Genomic DNA, 23,463 nt, shown 5'->3' on the forward strand with positions numbered 1-23,463 from the left:
TTTTTAGAGGCTCCCTCCACCATGAATTGGTCCAAACTGGGGTTTTTAGAGGCTCCCTCCACCATGAATTGGTCCAAACTGGGGTTTTTAGAGGCTCCCTCCACCATGAATTGGTCCAAACTGGGGTTTTTAGAGGCTCCCTCCACCATGAATTGGTCCAAACTGGGGTTTTTAGAGGCTCCCTCCACCATGAATTGGTCCAAACTGGGCTGTTTAGAGGCTCCCTCCACCATGAATTTGCCCAAACTGGGCTGTTTAGAGGCTCCCTCCATCATGAATTGGTCCAAACTGGAGTTTTTAGAGGCTCCCTCCACCATGAATTGGTCCAAACTGGGGTTTTTAGAGGCTCCCTCCACCATTAATTGGTCCAAACTGGGCTGGTTAGAGGCTCCCTCCACCATGAATTTGCCCAAACTGAGCTGTTTAGAGGCTCCCTCCACCATGAATTGGTCCAAACTGGGGTTTTTAGAGGCTCCCTCCACCATGAATTGGTCCAAACTGGGGGTTTTTAGAGGCTCCCTCCACCATGAATTTGCCCAAACTGGGCTGTTTAGAGGCTCCCTCCATCATGAATTGGTTCAAACTGGGGTTTTTAGAGGCTCCCTCCACCATGAATTGGTCCAAACTGGGCTGTTTAGAGGCTCCCTCCACCATGAATTGGTCCAAACTGGGCTGTTTAGAGGCTCCCTCCACCATGAATTGGTCCAAACTGGGGTTTTTAGAGGCTCCCTCCACCATGAATTGGTCCAAACTGGGGTTTTTAGAGGCTCCCTCCACCATGAATTTGCCCAAACTCTGCTGGTTAGAGGCTCAATCCACCCTGATTTTCAAAACAAATGTTGGTGCCAACCTCAACTTACTACAAGGGCCAAATTCACTGCTGGTGACAAGCTCTCCTCACTGCAAGTGCCAAATACACATGTTTCAAGGTGTTTTCCTACTGTCAGAGAGGTGGTATTGAGTGTGTAAAGTGTGTAGTTGTTAGGCTGTGATGTTGGGGTAATAGAGGGTCTTTGGTGTGTTAGATGCCCCCAGACATGCTTCCCCTGCTGTCCCAGTGTCATTCCAGAGGTGTTGGTATCATTTCCTGGGGTGTCATAGTGGACTTGGTGACCCTCCAGACACGGATTTGGGTTTCCCCCTTAACGAGTATCTGTTCCCCATAGACTATAATGGGGTTCGAAACCCGTTCGAACACACGAACATTGAGCGGCTGTTCGAATCGAATTTCGAACCTCGAACATTTTAGTGTTCGCTCATCTCTAATTAGGAAGTGTTTTGTATTGTTGCGTCCGGTTATATGGCCCATATTTATTAAAAAACGGATAACCCCTTTAATGAATATAATTACACTACAATGAATACAATAAAATACAATATAACATCAGTATTGCCAATAAATATAACACTACAATATGACAATAGTACTGCATATTAATACAGTAATACTACATACTATATGACAATAGTACTACATATTAATACAATAACACGACAATATGACGATTACTCTTTATTAATAAATACAAAAACACTACAATAGGATATTACAACTACATGTTAATTCATACAATAACACCACATAAGGACTTGCCTACTGCAGCACATTTCCAGCTTACCACTTGCACCCACATGTAATACGAGAGGGAGGGATTGTTAGTATAAAGCTGGCTATATGCTTTTAATTGTTGTCAGCCGAATGCTCAATTTCAGCTGCCAGCTATTCATCCCAACTCCCCCATACACACGCTGCTTGTGTCTGTATTACAGCCCATATTATTCTTTACCGTTTTTGAGCGTTTTGACTTCCAAAGAGTAGATGGACTTTTTGATGTCAATTTTTATATTATAGACATGTCAAAGTAAGGAGTGCACAGATGATGGCACAATATACATTTATATCCATAACAAGGCTATCCATTTACAAATGTATGCAACACCTTTAAGACTATTATATAAGGAGGGAAAAAAATGTCATTCTCCAGTTTACTATAGTTCATAACATTGTTTTGGATGTTGCACAGATTGTACCTACCGCTGCATATTGTCCTCCTCCAGATTATTGAGACCTATGGCCGGACTGATAAGGTGGTTGTGGGCAGAGGTGACATCATTTGTCTCCAAAGCTTGATTCACCAGCGCAACAGCAGACAACATCTCCACAGCAATGAACAGCTCCTCTTGTGTCAGGTGGTTCTATATACACAAAGTACAGGCATTACAGGTCATTTACTGCCACATCTCACATGAGCAATGATATGTACCCTTGTACTGTGTAATAAAGAGTGACATCAGATATATGTAGAATTCAACTAAATACAATGGAACTTTTTCGAGTAAGATCTATGGTAAGAAGAAATGGAATCAGGTCAATATGGGATTTTTTTTTCTATTGTATAATAGCGACATATTAGAAGAAACGCTACTTATATTAAACTGGCCGCTTATCAGTGGTCTCTTACCGCAGGATTTTGATTTTGCAGACTTAAGAGTTCATTCTGGTACAGGGTCTCGGCAAATGGGTGGACAGCTGGCATGTGTGCCTCAGGGAGCTGCAGAGCCGCCAGGGTTTGGGAGGAATCTCCATTGCGGATGGCAGTATTTATTTTATCCACAGCTCCTAGCGCTAAATTACAGTAGATCAAAAAGGAAAGTTAGTCAGGCCATTGCTGAATGGTGTACAAAAGAGACAGCTATACTTACCTGAGTGAGATACTATATTAAGGAATATTAAAATATGCTTTATAAAAAGAAATAACAAATCTAAGTGTGAAAGATGGAAGGAAAGTCAAACGTGACAATCTAAACCTAAAAACACAACTAACCACCAATTATACCACAAGCAATTATATTGTAGGGTCAATGATGGGCATCAAGAAAGTATCAGGGTCTAAAAAGGTCCCCACATACCATCAGAATTATTATTACAAATTATGTATCTATGCTGCCCATAGAGCAAGCGGTGCACGGATGGATGGTCAATGTACTGACCCATAGAGTCATAGACTGATCACGCCATGAGTATTTATGATTATTTTAATAGGGAGAAGGTGTAAGTCTCAGCCAGTCATGTCCAAAAGCCTATTATATCAAAGAGGAACACAACGTCAGACATGTTAAAGGGTTTGGTCCACAATAAACATTTATCCTCTATTGATAAATATCTGGTCATTGGGGGGGCTGACTGCTGAAATCCCCCACCAACCATGAGAGGTCCCATGTCTCCCATTTGGATGAAGCAGTGGTTCCTCACATGCACTGCAGCTCTATTCACAGATCATGGAATGGGGCGGATCGATATTAATTGGGTGATATTCCCCGTTATGTCAATCGGTCCCGTGAAGACTGACCAGAGTGGTAGTGCACATGTCTGGTCACTGCTCCTTTCAAATGGGGACAAAGGACCCTTGTAATTCATTGGGAAGCCTCGGAAGTTGGATTCCCAGACCACACACATTTATCATCTATCCTCCCAACGGGTGATGTTTTTCATGGATGAACCCCTATAAAATGTAACATGCCTACTCATTGTTTCTCTAGATAGAAGAGCTTATGGCCCATTTGGGGTACCCCGTACACGTTACAGTATTGATCAATTCACCAATAATGGAAAGTTTGGACAACATTGGTTGAATATTTATGGCTAGTTGAAGGATTGGTTTTTTAGATGTGTTAGTAATGAATTGGGCTCCACAAAAACCTCTTACTATAGGATATGGGAGGGATTGAGATGATTTGGACATAACCATTATGGGCTCTTGACCATCCCCATGCCCAGCTTGCTTATGAGAGTCAACTTCAGAACAAGCACAAGACTCCAGGTAGTGAAATTTTTTATTTCAGGTTGATATTACTTTTATAAACAAGTTGATATTTAGTGCAGAAATGTAATGTAATACTCAACAAAAACGTTACAGACTACATGTAATGTTCAACGAATGACAACCATCCCTGAGTACCTGTCGGACCTATATGACAACACCGTAAAGATTCATATTGTGACGACACATGGGAAGAATTAGATATGTACGACCCAGACTCACACGCTCACAGCCAAACCTGCACCAGGCAGCAAACCATGTTAGTACATTCATGTTAGAACACAGAGAGTGCGTCAGATCATGTTCAGCGATTGTAATCCTCAAAGGGACAATTAGAACAATACACATGCAGGCACTGCACACAGGAATGGATGAGCACAGACGCTAGGGGTTAATTCTAGAAGCGCTTGGTTGGAAGTATGCAAGTTAGTGGAAACATAAAAGACTATGAACTTAAAAACCCTCTTTGCAAGAAGAAAATAGACGTTGGATTGTATGCTATGGTATGTCAATGATTTCATATGACCATGAAATGCTGAAAATTCCTGATTCACCTGGCGGAGGACGTAACATAGAACATAACAACATGAAACAGGATTGATATTCTCCACTTTGTCCAAGCGGATTCTGTTCACGCATTTATACTTAAAGGAGTATTCTCATCTTGTAAAGTGATGGCTCTTGGGTCGATTAGGCTATCACCTTATGATCGGTGAGGGTTCGACCTCTGGGGCCACCAAATCTAAGAATGAAGGGGCTACAGCGCTGGGGTAGAACCGCCTCCCCAATTTTTTCTGCCCATTGCCCACCCAGATGGAGCCGCGTTACAGTTCCTCTGCACAGTAGATGGTCGCGGCGATGCTGTACAAATCCAGGTACAACCTCTTCATTCTCATGACTGGTGGTGTATTATGGATCAGACTCCCTGATCATAAAGTAATGGCATATCCTAGCAATAGGACATCACTTTGTAAGATAGGAATTGGCCTTTAAAGCACAATTTCTATTCTGTAGACATAGTTATATTGTGAACCGTGAAGAGAACACACCTTACATGCGACAACAATATAATGCTCCTTTCAATCCTTAAACAACTGAGAGTGATAGTCAGAGAGCACCAGGACAACAGTCCCTCTCCATATGTCACACCACGGGATACGAGCACCATAAAGGGTCTCCTCCATGAGCTAGAATGGAGAGCAATAATACATTTATAGTAATAGTAAGTATGTCAGGCCGAGGTGTCTCCACTTTAATGTCCTTGGTTCTCTGCCCACTTTTATAAAATTGAGTGGGGTACAAGAAAATCAAAATGGCGCATCTTTGGAGCAAAAGGAGGCCATGCACCAATGATGTGCCACACGATGTTTCTTGCGTAGAGGGAATAGTAAATCCCCCGAATGTATTTAGAATTATTCACTTATATATGTAGGTTATAAAATGAAAGGATTAAACAAACCACAATGTAAAGGTGTGATCGCGTTCTTCAGTCATGAAAGGAGCAGTAATATTGCAAATGGCTGATGTGTGATCTGTAAAGCAGTTTCAGCAGTTACTGTCACTAAACCGCTGAAAAAGCTGTACACATTGAAACAAAGAAATGTTAACTACCTGATACATAAAGAATATTCCCAACACTGCATAAAGTGGTCATTGGAGCAATTGCAACACTGAGAAGGACAGTAACAGAAACATTTATTGGAAAAAATTGGTGTTTTATTAATCAACACAGCTACAGTCTCCGCATGCACTATTATGGAGATTACGGTGTCAGACACACAGGCATGTCAAGGGTTACTCACTAAGCACATGAGCCTCAGCTTCATTATTGCCAACACTAACTTCCTTCTGAATCTCGCTTTTGTCAAGAGAACTGGGGACACCTGCTTTCTGGGATCAGGAGGAGAGAAACCTACAGGTTAATGTTACATCTTTGGAAAGAACCAGTTGTCGTGTTTCTGATGACATAGATGAGATGATGACCAGCAACAATTCGAAAATGTATTCCCAGTTTTTACTACATTTCAGGTTCAAGTCCACATACTGTATAATGTTGAGCAATTTTGCAAATACATTGGTTATTTTGTAGTAACCCTGAATAAGTTTGTGTCCTCCTGGTTTCGTATCCACTTCCAAAATTGGAAACAGACAACAGCTTAGGTGATGTCAGACATGTGACCTCACAGCTTAGTCCTAGGGGTTCAGATAACATTTGAAACCCTAGTGAGATCTGTTCTCCAGTATAAGGAAACTTTTAGAAATTCTATTTTATGTTTGTATGTGAACAGAGAGAGAAGGGACCATGGTGAATACTTAGAAAAGAGAAAAGCAAAAACTGGGAAAGTTTAGAGCTCTACTGGTACTCTTGTTCCAATAATGGAGGTCGGACCAGGAGAAGTAGGCAGTCACAAACACTTTATTGGTTCCAGGGACAAACAAGGCAACGTACCAGTGTCTTCATCAGGCCAATAATGAACTGTCCAAATGCAGACCAGTCAAAGTCTTTTGATTTCCAGGCCTGCTTTTGGACAGTTCATTATTGGCCTGACGAAGACCCCAGTACAGAGTCGAAACGGGTTGCCTTGTTTGTCCCTGGAATCAATAAAGTGTTTGTGACTACCTACTTCTCCTTGTCCGACCTCCATTATTGGAATACCTGTACCTGTAGCATTCTAAACTTTCCCGGTTTTTGCTTTTCTCTTTTCTCAGTACTTACCACCACCTACATTTTGGGTTGGTGTATGGGTAAGAGCTGCAGCTGGCATTTTAGAATATGAGTCTAGTTGTCCCATGGCTGCCGGGTCACCTTTTTGCTATTGTATGTTGAATACTTAAGGAGGACCTGTCAGTTTCAATACTCGTACAGCCAATGAAATAAGTCTGGAACATCTTTAGTTATAAAGCTGGGTTCTCATCTGTGTTTTGGTCCATTCTTCTGTTCCATCATAGGACTAAACATTAAAACATATCTGTTGAACAATGAAAGATGCCAGGGATCCCTTTGACAGTAATGGGGTCTATCATGTATGTGTTATATTCTTGATGACTTGTAAGACTTTTCATACCACAATTTTAGATGGACAGAGCCTCTGATGCAGATGTGAACATGCTCTTACTCGTGTTGTGCCTCTGTTTGTACTGGGCGTTACAATGCTCCATGTCAAAGAGGCGTGTTCCTACACTGTCTGGCATGGTTAGCAGGGACTGTAACTATCACAAGGTGTATGGACACCCCACAAAACGGTATCATAGATTTGTCATTTACCGTATATACTTGAGTATAAGCTGACCCGAATATAAGCCGATCCCCCTAATTTTACCACAAAAAACTGAGAAAACTTATTGACTCGAGTATAAGCCGAGGGGGGGGGGGGGGGGGGATGCAGCAGCTACTGGAAAATTTCAAAAATTAAAATGGTCGGGTTTTTGGGTGCTGGGAAAGGGGAGGGGGTGTTTTGATGGTTTGTCTGCCCCTTCCCTGAGCTTGAGGACTGGGATTTTTTTCCCCCACTTGGAATTCAGCCTGGCTGAATATAGGGTATCTGCAGTGCTCCTATTAACCCCTTCCCGACGGAACAGGAGCACTGCAGATCCCCTATATTCAGTAGACCGGGCACTCTCAGACACAGGGATACCTAATGTGTTTGTGTTTCACAGTCATTTTCTACTTTTATATGTATTCTAGGAAAAGGGGGGATTTAGAACTTTTATTTACTTTATTTTTTATTATATATATATATATTTTTTAAAGCTTCTTTTTTTCCCCACTATTTTATGGGAGATTCTAAACAATACTATTGTGGCTGGTCATAGACCCCCCTCCCAAAAAAAAATAAAAATAATATTTTTTTTTTTGCTTGACTCGAGTATAAGACGAGGGGGGCTCTTTCAGCTTATACTCGAATATATACGGTACTCACAAATTTCTAGGAGGACTATCAGAAAAACATCACAGCTTAGAGTTATAAGAAAAGATGCTCCAGGATTGTTATTTTAGGCAGAATACACGTAATTACTAACCCAACGAAGCCAGAAAGTCAGTGGAGGAAAGATATGACCAAAAAAAAGAAGTATAAGCAAAATTACTCAATATTACTCGAGTTAAATTGTGAAATATTTTAAACACATGGAGTTGAACCTTACACTATATTCATATACAGAAGAGGCATTTTGCATAAGACACAAGGGAGGGGTTTATGAGAACTGCAATAACTGCAAAGTTCCCCATAACAATTTGCTATTAGGGTATGACTTAATAAATTTTGACTTTTTTTTTCCAAAATTTATTTGGTCATATTTTGTCCATAGAAGAATCACCCAAATAAACATAGAAATGGATGGTTCACTTAATAACCCTATGAAATTGTGCCACACAAATGATGTAGAAAAGTACTACACCCAGGACACACTAAGGTTCATATAGACCAGATGAGTCCCCATAATGTGCTGTTTTAGAGGCCATCTTGCTATGGTTATACAGCAGAGGTACATGGTAAGCAGCAATACTTGTATGTGTCAGGAAGTATACAGTGCAGTAGAATTTATTGCAGTGAGTGGCACATTATATTGTACAAACAATGATCCCTTTCGCCATAATAAACTACTATGTATTAGATGTACATCTAGATGGTGAAATGATCCATTAATGACAGTACGGCCAAGAAGTAGAAACAGAACAAACCCTTATCAATACCCCAATGCTGAAATATCTCTACCCATATCTTCTACCAGATAAGTAAGGAATGTAAGAAAATAACATTGAGAGCCGGCTCCCTATGGATCCCTAAGCAATTCTCATCTCTACAAAAGTTTGTGAACCCTTTTGAAGCTGGTTGGACATGGAATCTTGTATATGAAAATGCTTAAGAAGAAACTACCACAACCTCAGTTCTTTTCACCCTTCTCTCACACTTTCTCTAGCCCTCATTATATGGTGATTTACAACTTTTTAATGCCACTTGCAACTAAAATAGTGTACAATTTTACATCAGCCTTTCCAATTCCAAGTATGGGAGTGGGGCAAGGCCAGAACCAGCACGCCATGTCACATTGACTAATATGTATGCCACAGTATCACAAATGTGGAATGAAGTCTACACCAGTTATGAGCTGGCATAGATTCCTGCGTTACCCGATGCCCTATTCATGATGGGGGCTCTACCTCTTCAGGAATCTGGTGAATCCTCCACAAACCAAGGGATCATCAAGACCGACATATAACAAGCCAGTCTTAAGGACTCCACCCCAGTGTGTTATCCCTACTACAGGGCAATGTATAACAAAGGGATTTCTTCTTTAGTCTTCTATGTATCTGTGTGTTATGTGCTTCTTTTTGGCCCTGCACTAGGCATAACAATATTAGTTTTGCAAGGGGTATTTCTTTAAAGAAAAAGGGTTAAAAAAAAAAAAGGACTTTTAACACTGTATAACAAGGATAAGTTCTCTGCGTGACTAAAGCAGTGGCCATGCACACGGAGCATTCAAGGGAACTTGTGGGTCCCTGTTCTCAGGATTGCTACAGGTCCAGCAGTCAGATCCCATAAAGAAATCAGACATCCCTTATCCATATAGGGGACAAGCCAGTATGAAATGTATTTAGAGGAGGTGTCATTTCCATTTTCCACTGAATTTTTAAATTATACAGCAGCTTGAAAATATTGATGGGGAGACAAGTGCATTCCAGTGGGGGATGGGGGACAATTACATTGCAGCAAAATTAAAAGTGTTCGGTTTTATAGGAATAAATATTTAAAAGGACCTTTCACCACCTCCAACAATTCCAGCTCTTTACATTTTCTGCTCCAGTTATTCTGGCACAGGTGGAATTTTATTTTCTAGTTCCCACTGTTTGAGTAATCGGTGTCATTAGTTTTGGTGCCTGATATACTATTTAAGTTCTGAACTGTCAGGGGGGCGGTGTCAGGCAGGAGCAGACATGGGGGTGTGATTCTGAGCTCTAACACTGGCTGACTCTGAATGGAGCTGAATCGCATCCCCTGCCTGACCTTCACTTCTGACATTACAGAATCAGGCACCAAAATTAACTGTGCTTGTTGCTTGGGAACAATGGGGACTGGAGAAAAAAAAAATTCCAATCTGTGGAGCAACGACTATTAACAGGTGCTAAGAACTTGAATTGGTGGATGTGGTGAAAGGTCCTCTTAAACCCTACTAGTATGAAGACATAAAATCTCATTATAGGCTTAGCTAGCAAAACTTCTATTTCTGCTTCTACTATAAACCACTTTTTTTGAGAGATCCAGGTTACCCTTGGTTCACATCTGTGTTGGTAATCTGTTTGGGATGTTGGCATTGGGAACCCCCGAACGGACTACCGAACGCATTTGCAAGCGCTGTGCAGTGAAAGCACATGGACCCCATAGACTATAATGGGGTCCGTGTGCTTGCTGCGAGATCTCCGCACGAGTCATGCAGACAGAAAAGTAGATTGTGAAGTACTTTCCTGTCTGCATGCTCCCTGTGGAGATCTCGTGGCAAACACAAGGACCCCATTATAGTCTATGGGGTCCGTGTGCTTTCACTGCACACCGCTTGCAAATGTGTTCGGTAGTCCGTTTGAGGCGGTGGGGGGGGTGGGGGGTCCCCATGTGGACTCCCCCAATGAATTACCGACGCAGATGTGAACGAGGTCTTACAGAGGAGTTGTTATTGCACAGAAATGTCTTTTTAGAAATATATAGTGTATTCTCCATAAAACAACAATTCTGTAATATATTTTCTGGTAACTCTAAATTGTGCCGTTCTCACCATTACTTCTAGAAATTTAGGAATAAATTAACAACTGGTAGTTACGAATCTCTGTCAGTCAGATTGAGAATGTGTCACTATACTGTCTGACATTACCCAAAGAGTAACATCCAATTGTCAATTTATGCATAGACTTTTAAAGTGGAACAACAGAGGAGCAGCACCAAACAGTCCGAAGAAAAGATGCTCCAGAATAGTTTTTTTCGCGAACAATACAAGTATTCACAAAACAAGTAATACAGACATTTCGGAAGCAATGACAGGTCTCCTATTAGTGTTAAATAAGCATGGCCTGGGACTTTACTGTATAAATATAGAACAGATCGTCTTGTACTCATGTGCATATTAGACCCCCGCCCCCCACCCCCCAGTTTCCTCATTGCTAAGGGACTAAAATAGTAGGGTTTATATATGGTAGTATAAAGCCAGTGCAATAACTCCAGGTTAGCCGTACATGCAAAAAGCATTAATATAACATATCACATTACCGGCAATAACATGGGCTTGACACATATACAACATTCTTTTCAGTAACAGGTTAATAGCAAGGAACACGTGCAGTATGTTAATGGAGCGATGGGCATGATGATCTTGGATGTCGCCATTACCTGTGTTTTCTGGTCTTTAGCGATACTCAACTGAGACAGGTACCAGGGTGAATTTTGTGGCTGAACATCAAAAAGGCTCAGCATAGGAATCATCAGGGCCTGTAATAATCCCGCCTCATCATTCCTGTCAATGGCCTCATTTACTTGGACTAAGGCTACATTGGCTGAAACAAAAGACATGCTTACAAAACTGCATAAGGTTATTCACAAGGTCTTCTCTTTTCTTCAGCTCTCCATTTTAGTACATATTTGCAGACACCATAAATTACTGGTTGAAAAAAATAAATAAATAATAATTTGTTAAAAAACCTGTTCAGCCATATTGTCAAGTCCCAGAGATGGGGCTGCATCTATCTCTAAAATAAACCCCCAAGGATCTGTTTCTCAGTGACCTCACTAACAAGACTCTCCTCAATGATCAGGTTTTACAGAAACCCCATAGATCTAGGAGTTACATGGTTTCTGTAATGTTCGTAGAAGTGAATGGGAGTTACAGAAACTGCGTAAAACAGTGAGGTACGCTGTTTCCATAAAGCCAAACCATCGAGGACAGTCTTGTCAGTGAGGCTGCAGAGAGGTAAAAGCTGGAGGGTAAAAACTGAGGAAGGGGGCCGCATCTAGCAGACATTAGATATGCGACAAATGTCTTTAAAAGAAAAAGCCCTTTAATACCAAAGATACACTACAAGAATACACTGAACATTGGAGGACCCACCATGTCTTGCATTAAATTACCACTCATTGATCTGTATCAGATCCAGCAGGACAGTTCTGGATTTCAGGTCTTGTCCCGCTGTCCCCTCATGGCTTCATCACCGTGCCCCTGAGTCCGGGGCAGATGGAGGGAGAACATTAAACAGGAGGGATAGGCACATGGAGCTGGGAGGGAGGGGGGCAGATGGAGGGAGACATTACAGTGGGGGCAGCTGCCCCAAGTTTAATGTCACCCTCCAACTACTCCAAAGATTAATATCCTCCTTCAGCTGCCCCAGTTTAATGTCCCCCTTGTTCAAACTGGGGCACGAGGAGAGGGTGCCACACATTCTGTCCTTTGAAAGTTGGGAGGTAAGGTGCAATGCTTCATTTCACCTGTAGTGGTGCTGTAGGGAAGTTGAACACTTGCTGCAGGATTACTGTACAGATTACACCTGATCACTGAGGATCGCTGCAGGTAATACGTTTATCAAAAAAACTAAACCAAGAAGAAAATGGCTGAACAGGATTTTAACCATTTGAGATGATAACAAGACTTCTATTCATTGGTGATTATTTTCAGTTTGGATCCTCTTCCCCAATAATTTGGAATTTTGTCTGTAGATTGACTGTGTGTTACAGAGGGCTTGGAATGTACAAGGTAAAGTCTTAAGCTAGAAGCAAGAATATTAGGCAGTTCAGCAAGCTGCAGGAAGCTTCTTACTATAGCTGCAGGTTAAATACAAGCCATTGCAGGGCAGTAAGATTCATGCAGCAGAACGCTATTCCTTCCATCACCCGATCACATCCTCAGTCGCTCGCTCATTCAGTGACTCTTTCCATGTGGATGAGGTACTTACTGTTAACCTTATTAATGTGGCCTTGTATCTCAGCTTGAGTGAGGAGCTCCTCATAGACGTCTCTCTCGTCTTCAGAAATGCTATTGTTCTGTAGAAGTATCGCATTCATTAACAAATCAGTCAACCATAAAGACAGTATAATAAGAGGTGACAGCAGAAATAAAACATATTAGAAATATTTAGTACATAAGTAGTCATCATAGAAAATAACCGATCATTTACATTAGGCTGGATGTGAATAGAAAATAGGAACTGCTTTCTATCTCTTTTTTTATCCCCAGAAGCAGCGCCACTCTTGTCCATGGGCTGTCTCTGGTAATACAGCTAAGACTGGCCATACACATTGCATGAATGTCTGTGAAAACTGCGGATAAGGGCAGGATAGGTTGTGTCTGATGGGATGTTCTGATTCTTCCTCAAAGAATGATGTAAAGGAATAGAAGGGTCAGACATGTGGAATTTCAACATGTCCATTCCTTTTGTTCTCAGGAGAAATGGGATATTGCAGACCCCTAAACGGTATTAATCGGGAAAGTTGACTCCTTTACTGCATTTAAACAGAACTCTTCACCACCTCCACCAATTTAAGTTATTGGAATATGTTAATAGGTGCAGTTCCACTGATTCTAGCACAGTTGGAATTTTTTTTTAGCCCCCACCACTCCTGAGCAACAAGCGCAATTAGTTTTGGTACCTGATGTGCTATTTAAGCTTTGTAATGTCAAAAGGGGAGGGTCAGGCAGGGGGTGTGATTCAAAGCTCCAATCAGAGGCAGCCAGTGTCAGAGCTCAGAATCACACTCCCTGTCTGCTCCTGCCTGGCACTGCCCTCCTGACAGTACAGAGACTAAATAGTAGACCAGGCACCAAACCTAACAGCGTGGATTGCTTGGGAGTAGATACCATTGCACAGATTCTAGATTTTGTTTTCTCTAGACCCCACCATTCCTGAGCAATAAATGCTATTAGTTTTGGCACCTAATAGGCTAACAACATTCTCTCAAATCAAGTGAGAGGCATCAGGCAGGAGAAGACAAGGGGCTTGATCTGGACTCTGACACTATCAGCTGCTTACTGAAGCTCTCAGTCTCACCCACTTGCCTTCTCTTCCCTGTCGCCACCTACTTGAATCTAGTTGTCATATCAGGCACCAAAACTAACTGCCTCTGCTTGGAAATGGCAGGGGCTAGAGAAAAAAATCCAACTATCCCAAAATCAGTGGAGGCTTGCATATTAACTGATGACAAGAGCCCAAGTTGGTGAAGGGTTCTCTTTAATGTAGTAGATCATTGATATTGTATAGGTGTGAACTAATTGTTCATCTCCATGCAGTTGTTGACAGCAGGTTGACCGATCTACATTGGGTGATGTGCTGCTGACTACATAACATCTTATGTACTACAAACACTCAACATCTGATCATTTGCTTGACAGAGTGGAGTCTTCTTAGGAATACTAGTTCCCTATAACTGGTTTAATAATAGAAACCTTAAGACTGGTGGATGAATATGTGACCATTGAGAGGGCAATAAGCGATCTCATTCCTTACCTTTAATTTTGCATTATCTTCTTTAATTTTCTTGGCCTGATAGAGCTCATCGTGATACTGCTGGTCAAATCCCTCCTGCACATTTAACAGCATTGCATTTGGGTTCCTCAGGGTCACCATGGTCTGGCTAGCTACCCCTTTATCCACAGCTTCATTAATCGCAATTACAGCGGCATGTACTAAAGACAGAGGAATAAGCAGGATAAAACGTTACAGTGTGATCTCCTCCTGAAACAGGGGACAGGAGCCATATAAGAATATAACAGATATTCCTGTCTCTGGAGGACCCGCCATGTCTGTGCATTACATTACAGCCCACTGACTTGAATAGGAAGATGTGTAGTGCTTCATTTGTCCTGAAGTGGTGCTGTAGGGATCACAGAGTAGGTCCTGTGATTAGGTTTATAAGCAACTTACTGCTGACAGACTCCCATTAAATACTGACTATTGGTATATACTGCAAGTAGACAGGACTTCAAGGGGAATTTCAGTCACAAACATTTATCATTCATCTACAGACTAGATGATAAAAGCTATATTGGTGGAAGTCCAGCTACTGAGACTCCCAAGAATTGCCAGAATGGAGAACCCCAGCCCTGTTCCCCACAGCTGGAGTTTAGATAGAGCTGGGTTTGAACATGTCCCTATCCATGGTTTTTGTTTGGTACTGATCCATCCAATGAATGGGGCTGAGCTGCAACACCATACACAACCGGTGGACTGCTGTTAGTGTTGTTTTCGGAAGCCTTTTTTCTAATCCAAGACAACTCCTTTACAGGGGATATGCCACAAAAAGTATTTATCCTCAATCCATAGGAGAGAGGATAAATACCTGATCGGTGGGGGTCAGACTGCTTTCAATCTAACCATAGCCAGGATGAGTGTGGGTGTGACTGATGGTGGACATTGCTATCATTCACTTCAATGGCAGCGCTGGAGACGGCCAAAGTACAGCACTGCGTTATCTCCGGCGCACCCCGTGAAGTGAGTGGAAGCCCCGTCCACCACCAGTCATACCTGCTGCGGTCATTAGGAATATGCAGAGGGGGAAAGCTTCCCCTCTTGCCTCATGGGAAAACCCCTTTAAGGAATATGAATGCCTATTAAGCTAATATGGGAGGAATATGCAAATCTGTCTCCCAAGATGTAAACAGGGAGACAGTGCCTCTGTTATGCTGCCCTCTATAGGAAGCACCCTGAACATCATGCCCGACTTTCCCAGAATCCTTTACTGCATAATGTGGGGTTTTTACCAGGTCAATTTCTCAGCTATGGACGGCCGTTTCGGTCTGGTTGGACCTCGTCAGCACAGCGTAGAGAGAACTGACTTGGTAGAAGTAGCTATTAAGCTAATAGTTACAACTGAAAACTCATTTACAAATCACGTGGTACACAAAAAGTTAATATCTGGTTACCTGCCAAATTATTACAATAGATTCAACAGATTTCCATTTTTACTTTTTCGTCATTAAAGCAATGACTCGAATAGAAATCATTAAAATTACAAGCAAATACAACATTGTGATAGGACAATAGCGCTTCCTAATTTATGCTGCCATACCCTCTGCTGCCACTAGAGGGTACCAGACTGTAACATCAAACAAACCATTGACTAACTAGAGAAGTCAATACACTTACAGGCGGCTTCGTCCACTGAGAGTTCATTAGCGAGAATCCCTCCGATTTTGCTGAATGATGGCATCTGGATCCCATACTTTTCCAGCTCTTTCCTCATGTTACTGATTTCTTCCTCTATATACCACATAGAGGTGATTAGTACAATGGGCAATGCATTTCATATACGACTTCCATATTTATGACCTTCCTATGTGATATTAAAATTATCGAGCAAAGGTTTCTCAACTTCAAACAGACTAATATAGTCGGAATATTACAGGGGGCTCCGGAGTCATAGAAATGAGTTACAGTAATAAGGAATGGGTAACGGTGATTTAGGAAATGTATATATGATGAAAAGGATTTTGAAATTGATGTGTGAGAGATAAACCGAAAAATGGCAATTCCAGAGGTATAACCTGATGTCCTGTACCCCAATGCAAAATGTGCAAGAGTCTCCCCAATTACCCCATCCCACAATACTGCCTTCTAATGGCAGAAGGTCCTTAGGGCATTCTAAGGTAGAGGGTCTGCTATGCCCCCCTTTACAATGCCCCCCACTGTATTTGGTTACCTGTGAAGTCCACTTTGCCCAATAAGTCTTGTATTTGAGGGGCAATGCCAAGCTTAAACAGGTATAAACTGCAACAAAAGAAAAAATACAACAATCAGACAAAACACACATTTGTATTTGATAGAAAAATGATGTTTTAGAAGAGAATAACACACACAAATATGTATTCTATAATGTTTTACACAGTATTAATATCTATATCAAGTGCATGGTCAAGGATAGGTTTAGGATAGGTCATCTATATATGACTGGTGTGGGTCCGACTCCAGGGATCCCATAGATAAGCTGATTGAAGAGCAGCATTCAGTGCTGAATACCAAGCACAGTGCCATACATTGTGTAGAGGTTGTGCATAGTACTGCAGCTCAGCCACATCCACTTGAATGGAACTGCGCTGCTGGAATACTATGTGACCAATGAACATTGGCAGAAGACCCCATCGATCTCACATTGATGACCTAACCTAAGGATATGTTGTCAATATGCAAGTTCTGGAATACCCCTTTAACCAAAATTCCAACAATGAATTTTCATTGTATATTTTTTTTTAAACTTGTAAGGGCACATTCACACTTGCGCCTGGTGGTGTTCCGTCGTGAATCCTTCGAAATTGCAGAAAAACAGATTGGAAGCGGTCCATTTAATAATCCATCCACTTCAATGGGTGTTTAAAGCAATCCACAGGTGTCTATTTTGCAGCCTCACCGCCATGAATCCACTTTTTTTTTGGACGGACACAAAATCAAACATGCAGGACTTTGTGTCCATCCAAACATAGCAGATTCACGCCAGAGAGTGTGGATTGCTTTAAAAAATCATTGAATTGAATGGGTTTTTAAATAGACCGCTACCAATCTGTTTTCTGCACCTTTAGCGAATTCACGATGGACGGACAGCAGGCACAAGTGTGAATCGCCACAATGTTATTGGGTAAGTAATACAGTGGGGCAAAAAAAGTATTTAGTCAGTCACCAATAGTGCAAGTTCCACCACTTAAAAAGATGAGAGGCGTCTGTAATTTACATCATAGGTAGACCTCAGCGTACTGTCGGACGCCTGCGCAGTACGCTCTGTTTGACAAAGATTGCCGAACGTACTGCGGGCACCGCACTTTCGCGCATGCGCAGTACGTTCGGCAATCTTCGCCGAACAGAGAGCATACTGCGCAGGCGTCCGACAGACGCTGAAGAGGCAAGGGGAGGACACCGAAGACCGGAGAGGCGGCGCTGCGGTGAGTTTTCGAGCTGCAATGGGGACGCCCCATCGCTGCTCCTGCGATGGGGACGCCCCCATTGCTGCGAGAGAACTCATTAGCATACTGGTACAAACCGGTATTTTGAACGAACGGCGCGGCGGAGAGCACTTCCACAGGTAAGAGACGAATAGCCTTTTTAAAGGCTATTCCGACGTGGTAACTAGAAAAAAAAGTGTTTTAGTGGTAGAATCCCTTTAAGAGTCTCCTCTTTCCTCCACTCATTACCTGTAGTAATGGCACCTGTTTAAACTTGTTATCAGTATAAAAAGACACCTGTGCACACCCTCAAACAGTCAGACTCCAAACTCCACTATGGTGAAGACCAAAGAGCTGTCAAAGGACACCAGAAACAAAATTGTAGCCCTGCACCAGGCTGGGAAGACTGAATCTGCAATAGGCAACCAGCTTGGATTGAAGAAATCAACTGTGGGAGCAATAATTAGAAAATGGAAGACATACAAGACCACTGATAATCTCCCTCGATCTGGGGCTCCACGCAAAATCTCACCCTGTGGGGTCAAAATGATCATAAGAACGGTGAGCAAAAATCCCAGAACCACGTGGGGGGACCTAGTGAATGAACTGCAGAGAGCTGGGACCAATGTAACAAAGCCTACCATCAGTAACACACTACGCGGCCAGGGACTCAGATCCTGCAGTGCCAGACGTGTCCCACTGCTTAAGCCAGTACATGTCTGGGCCCGTCTGAAGTTTGCTAGAGAGCATTTGGATGATCCAGAAGAGTATTGGGAGAATGTCCTATGGTCTGATGAAACCAAACTGGAACTGTTTGGTAGAAACACAAATTTTCGTGTTTGGAGGAAAAAGAATACTGAGTTGCATCCATCAAACACCATACCTACTGTAAAGCATGGGGGTGGAAACATCATGCTTTGGGGCTGTTTCTCTGCAAAGGGTCCAGGACGACTGATCCGGGTACGTGAAAGAATGAATGGGGCCATGTATCGTGAGATTTTGAGTGCAAACCTCCTTCCATCAGCAAGGGCATTGAAGATGAAACGTGGCTGGGTCTTTCAACATGACAATGATCCAAAGCACACCGCCAGGGCAACGAAGGAGTGGCTTTGTAAGAAGCATTTCAAGGTCCTGGAGTGGCCTAGCCAGTCTCCAGATCTCAACCCTATAGAAAACCTTTGGAGGGAGTTGAAAGTCCGTGTTGCCAAGCGACAGCCCGAAAACATCACTGCTCTAGAGGAGATCTGCATGGAGGAATGGGCCAACATACCAACAACAGTGTGTGCCAACCTTGTGAAGACTTACAGAAAACGTTTGACCTCTGTCATTGCCAAAGGATATATAACAAAGTATTGAGATGAAATTTTGTTACTGACCAAATACTTATTTTCCACCATAATTTGCAAATAAATTCTTACAAAATCAGACAATGTGATTTTCTGGATTTGTTTTCTCATTTTGTCTGTCATAGTTGAGGTCTACCTATGATGTAAATTACAGACGCCTCTCATCTTTTTAAGTGGTGGAACTTGCACTATTGGTGACTGACTAAATACTTTTTTGCCCCACTGTACATTTCACTGCAGTAGTCACTACAAGGTAAAATACCATGTAACACATGTATGTGCCGATGTTACAGATTCTCTACTCTCATGTGGCATATACATGTTCTTTACTACATTGGTTTCCCTCTACCTCTAAAAGTCTGAAGGTGCCCATAGTCAAAAAAGTCAATTTTGTCAGTACCATAGACTAGTTTAGTGCATGGGAGTGTGCCAATCCTTTCCAACGTGTCAACTGTTCATACGTGCCTCATTGTTTGAGGTTCCAGAATAATTGTACCCATTATGAACACGTGCAAGCTTGGCTGAACCAAGTGTGCATGTATATATAGTAGGTATGGCGTAGCTACTGAAGAACATTCAATGTACCGCACTACAGAATATGTTGGGCACCACTTCAAAGTAGGTAGTTCCTCTATCATTTCTAGGGAACGGTCCACTTCCTTTAGTCTAGGCGTCCACTCATCATATATTATTTAAATTCACTACAGTGAGCAGTCCTCCACTAGAGGGCGCTACTGCCAAGCATTGTTCTTCTCTTCTGTTTTTCACGTTTTAACATTCACGTTTCGCCATTGTCATAGTTGCCCACCAGAGAATACATGACAGCGAACTTGGATTGGGATTATTTTGAGTCTAAATGGTCTGATTTCAAGTATTAGACAAAGAAGAGACCTTTGGCACAGAAAACTCAGCAAAAGGGAATTTCGATTTCAACAGATTGTTCCAAAGGAACAAAGGTTTGTTGGCAGTCACTTCTCATGCAGGGTTTGACACAGATTAACTCTTGGAAGAGGGAAAAAGTTTGAGAGCCCTTGTTTTTTTTACTTGATGCCCAAGTGCTGGATATTGCTAAACAATTAAAGATGTATGGCATATTGTAAAAATCTACAATTAATGGGGCTGTTTCGAGGGACCACTGGCAAACAAGGTATTCTTCTAATGGGAAGAGCCTGCCAGATATGCATTTCACATGAGTCTCTGCTGGTAGACAATGCTCTAATCTGGCTCATAGAGGGAGACCCACCTATAGGAGATCTATATACCTTACATGGGGTTTTATAGGCTAAAAATATTTATGATCTCTCCAAAGGAGATTAATATTAATATCAGATTGGTAGTGGTTCAATACACAGCACCCCTATTGATCTGTTGTTCTCAGTAGCTGATACACAGAGAGTGGAACAGGAAGCACGCAGCTCTGTTCTGTGTGTAGTGGCCAGAACAGGTACTGCAGATCAGTTCTCATTCATCTAAATGGAAGTCAAAATGCAAAGACTCCTTTCAGCCCCTACACAAATAACTGTCTGCTGATCTGTGTATCAGATGCTGAGGACAGATAATTAAAGGGGTTGCACCATTAAAGGCACTTATCCCCACAGGATAGGGGATATGTGTCAGATCACTGGGGGTCCCAACACACCATTTACTGCTATGCAGCTGCTGGGACTCTTTGGCAGATCCAAAGCAGTGAATGGAGTGCCAGATAGTGCAATTGTGCTCTATTGACATGGAGAAGATATGGGGGACTTTTGGTCCCCTGTTCTTTTTATGGCTGAAGGTCCAAGCTGTGGATCCTCAGTGATTAAAACTTATCTCTTCTCTAGATTTCTTTGTAAAGGATCTTTTTGTCTGTACTTTAACCCTACACATTGCACAGTGCTCTGGAGCACATTGGCGCTATATAAATAAAATGTATATTATTATTATTTGGAATAAGCACCTACAATGGCACAACCCCTCCAACAGAAGTGCTGTGTGTCAGACCCCCATAGATCTGAAATTAGTGACCTATTTTTAGCACAGATCATCAACATTTTTAGCCTGTAAAACCCCTTTAATAGGGCATATGGACTGGGTTTGTCCTGATGGGTAAAGCATTATATATCCTGGTTTAACACGTACTTTACCAGCTCTACACACTCTAAATTTGCTTGCTAGTTGCTCACACACCATACAGCTTATGGCCAGCAGTGCGCACATACCATACAGCTTATGGCCAGCAGTTCGCGCACGCCATACAGCTGACTGCCAGCGGTGCGCACACGCCATACAGCTGACTGCCAGCGGTGCGCACACGTCATACAGCTGACTGCCAGTGGTGCGCACACACACCATACAGCTGACTGCCAGCGGTGCGCACACACCATACAGCTGACTGCCAGCGGTGCGCACACGCCATACAGCTGACTGCCAGCGGTGCGCACACGCCATACAGCTGACTGCCAGCGGTGCGCACACGTCATACAGCTGACTGCCAGCGGTGCGCACACACACCATACTGCTGACTGCCAGCGGTGCGCACACACCATACAGCTGACTGCCAGCGGTGCGCACACACCATACAGCTGACTGCCAGCGGTGCGCACACGTCATACAGCTGACTGCCAGCGGTGCGCACACACACCATACAGCTGACTGCCAGCGGTGCGCGCACACCATGCAGCTGACTGCCAGCGGTGCGCACACACCATACAGCTGACTGCCAGCGGTGCACACACACCATACAGCTGACTGCCAGCGGTGCGCGCACACCATGGTAGCTGACTGCCAGCGGTGCGCACACACCATACAGCTGACTGCCAGCGGTGCGCGCACACCATGCAGCTGACTGCCAGCGGTGCGCACACACCATACAGCTGACTGCCAGCGGTGCACACACTTGACAGCTACCTGCATTTTGCACTACAAAGAAAAGATAGAAGAATGGCCAAAGAGAGGGAATACATTTGACCTATGAGTGGTGACCAACAAAACACCAAATCTCAAGACTCCTTTAAGTGGAGTGAAACACTTGTGTTATATTTGTCAGAAGCTGCGGATAACAATTTACCATTATAACACTTGAGTGTTGAGGACTTTAATGAATAGAGGAAGTCAAGGTGTGAAGAATCAATTTGGTTCATTACTACGACAAACTCAAGCTGACGCACAGTCTTTAGAAGCAGATCCTGGCCTGAAGTAAATTCAATTTATCTAGTTTTGTTTAGAAGCTTAATCTGTCCTTAAGATGAAAAGTTCTCAAAGTACTAAACCAGAAAGAAGTCTGGAAGTGAAAGAATCCAAGGGAGGCTACGTCAATACGAGCTTAAAAGGCCACGGAAACAGAAAATCTACGTAAAGAAAAACGACCGTGTACTGGCACATTCTAAATGTTTCCGCAGTCAAGACCCTCAGAGGACACCAGACAAAAATCAAAGCAGGAATGATAGAGTCTTCCTATGGGAACCTTCAGCAACTGGCCGAGAAAATAGAGAAGGCTCTAGAAGAAAGTTTTTGGCGAAAAAAATTGGACTTTTTTAAAAAAACTTTTGCACCACTTCACCAAAAGGTGGCATGACATGGGTGGGTAGGACCATCAACCCCGCCAGATTGGTCATCACTTACATGATCTGGGAATTGTACACTAAGAGCTGACAGATTTCCCCTCCAAGTGTATGGCCCAGCGGAGGGTGCGTGTCATTTATGAGGGGGGATGCACTTAGTCATAAATGAGGCGCTCCCTTTGCCGATTTTGGGATTGTGAAGACTGGTGTTAACACCAGTCTTCATAAACGTGCCCCAATATAATTTGATTTTTAATCGGAGAAGATGGGACATAATGGGGCACATTTATTATGCCTTGTCCTCCATTTTGTAACAAAAAGTTCTGTATGCAAGATTTTTTCTTCCCTCAGAAAACATGACAGAAAAATCTTCTGTTGTACTTTTTTTTTTTTTTTTTTTTTTTTTTTTTACACATGGGGTGAATGCAGATGGACACCAGATGAAGGGAGCTCTGCCTATCATTTGTCATCTACTGTCCATTGCCAACATCTTGTGAACCCAAATCATCTCTTGTTGGTTTCTAAATTCAACCAAATACATAAGATACCGATATGGCGGTTCACACCTGTGCCCGTGCCCGCTTTAGACAATCCTGCCGGTTTCCTTCTTCTGCCCCGAGAAACTGGACAAGCGTCGAAAACCCAGCAGTCAATTTTCAAACCCATTCACCTGAATGGGTTTGCAAAGTGACCGCCCATGAGCGTTTTGTGCCTGTCCGCGTCAAAACAGGTTTTTTAACCGGACACAGTCAGACATGCAGGACTTGTTCGTATACTTCAATAAAAAGTTTGCTTTGAAATTTTGGCTTGTGCCTCATCCTTATCACCAGTGAGTGTGGATCTCCTGCTACAGAC

The 23,463-nt window shown here is 42.6% G+C and overlaps 1 protein-coding gene across 2 annotated transcripts in view; it reads right to left on the reverse strand.

Moving 5' to 3' along the window:
- The window catches only part of IQGAP2 (IQ motif containing GTPase activating protein 2), a 264,000-nt gene that overhangs the window by 95,968 nt on the left and 144,569 nt on the right, over window positions 1-23,463 (reverse strand). The window contains exons 6-13 of one of the 2 annotated variants that reach the window (XM_075270502.1): window positions 16,490-16,557; window positions 15,937-16,050; window positions 14,299-14,477; window positions 12,751-12,838; window positions 11,198-11,361; window positions 5,624-5,711; window positions 2,463-2,626; window positions 2,036-2,196 (exon numbers count right to left, since the gene is read on the reverse strand). In XM_075270502.1, the coding sequence (XP_075126603.1) occupies window positions 2,036-2,196; window positions 2,463-2,626; window positions 5,624-5,711; window positions 11,198-11,361; window positions 12,751-12,838; window positions 14,299-14,477; window positions 15,937-16,050; window positions 16,490-16,557 (1,026 nt within the window). The remainder of the gene's footprint in view (window positions 1-2,035; window positions 2,197-2,462; window positions 2,627-5,623; window positions 5,712-11,197; window positions 11,362-12,750; window positions 12,839-14,298; window positions 14,478-15,936; window positions 16,051-16,489; window positions 16,558-23,463) is intronic. The other variant, XM_075270512.1, reaches the window with a different exon arrangement.

Source organism: Leptodactylus fuscus, chromosome 1, assembly GCF_031893055.1.
Source record: "Leptodactylus fuscus isolate aLepFus1 chromosome 1, aLepFus1.hap2, whole genome shotgun sequence".
In the NCBI taxonomy this organism is placed as follows: Eukaryota; Metazoa; Chordata; class Amphibia; order Anura; family Leptodactylidae; genus Leptodactylus; species Leptodactylus fuscus.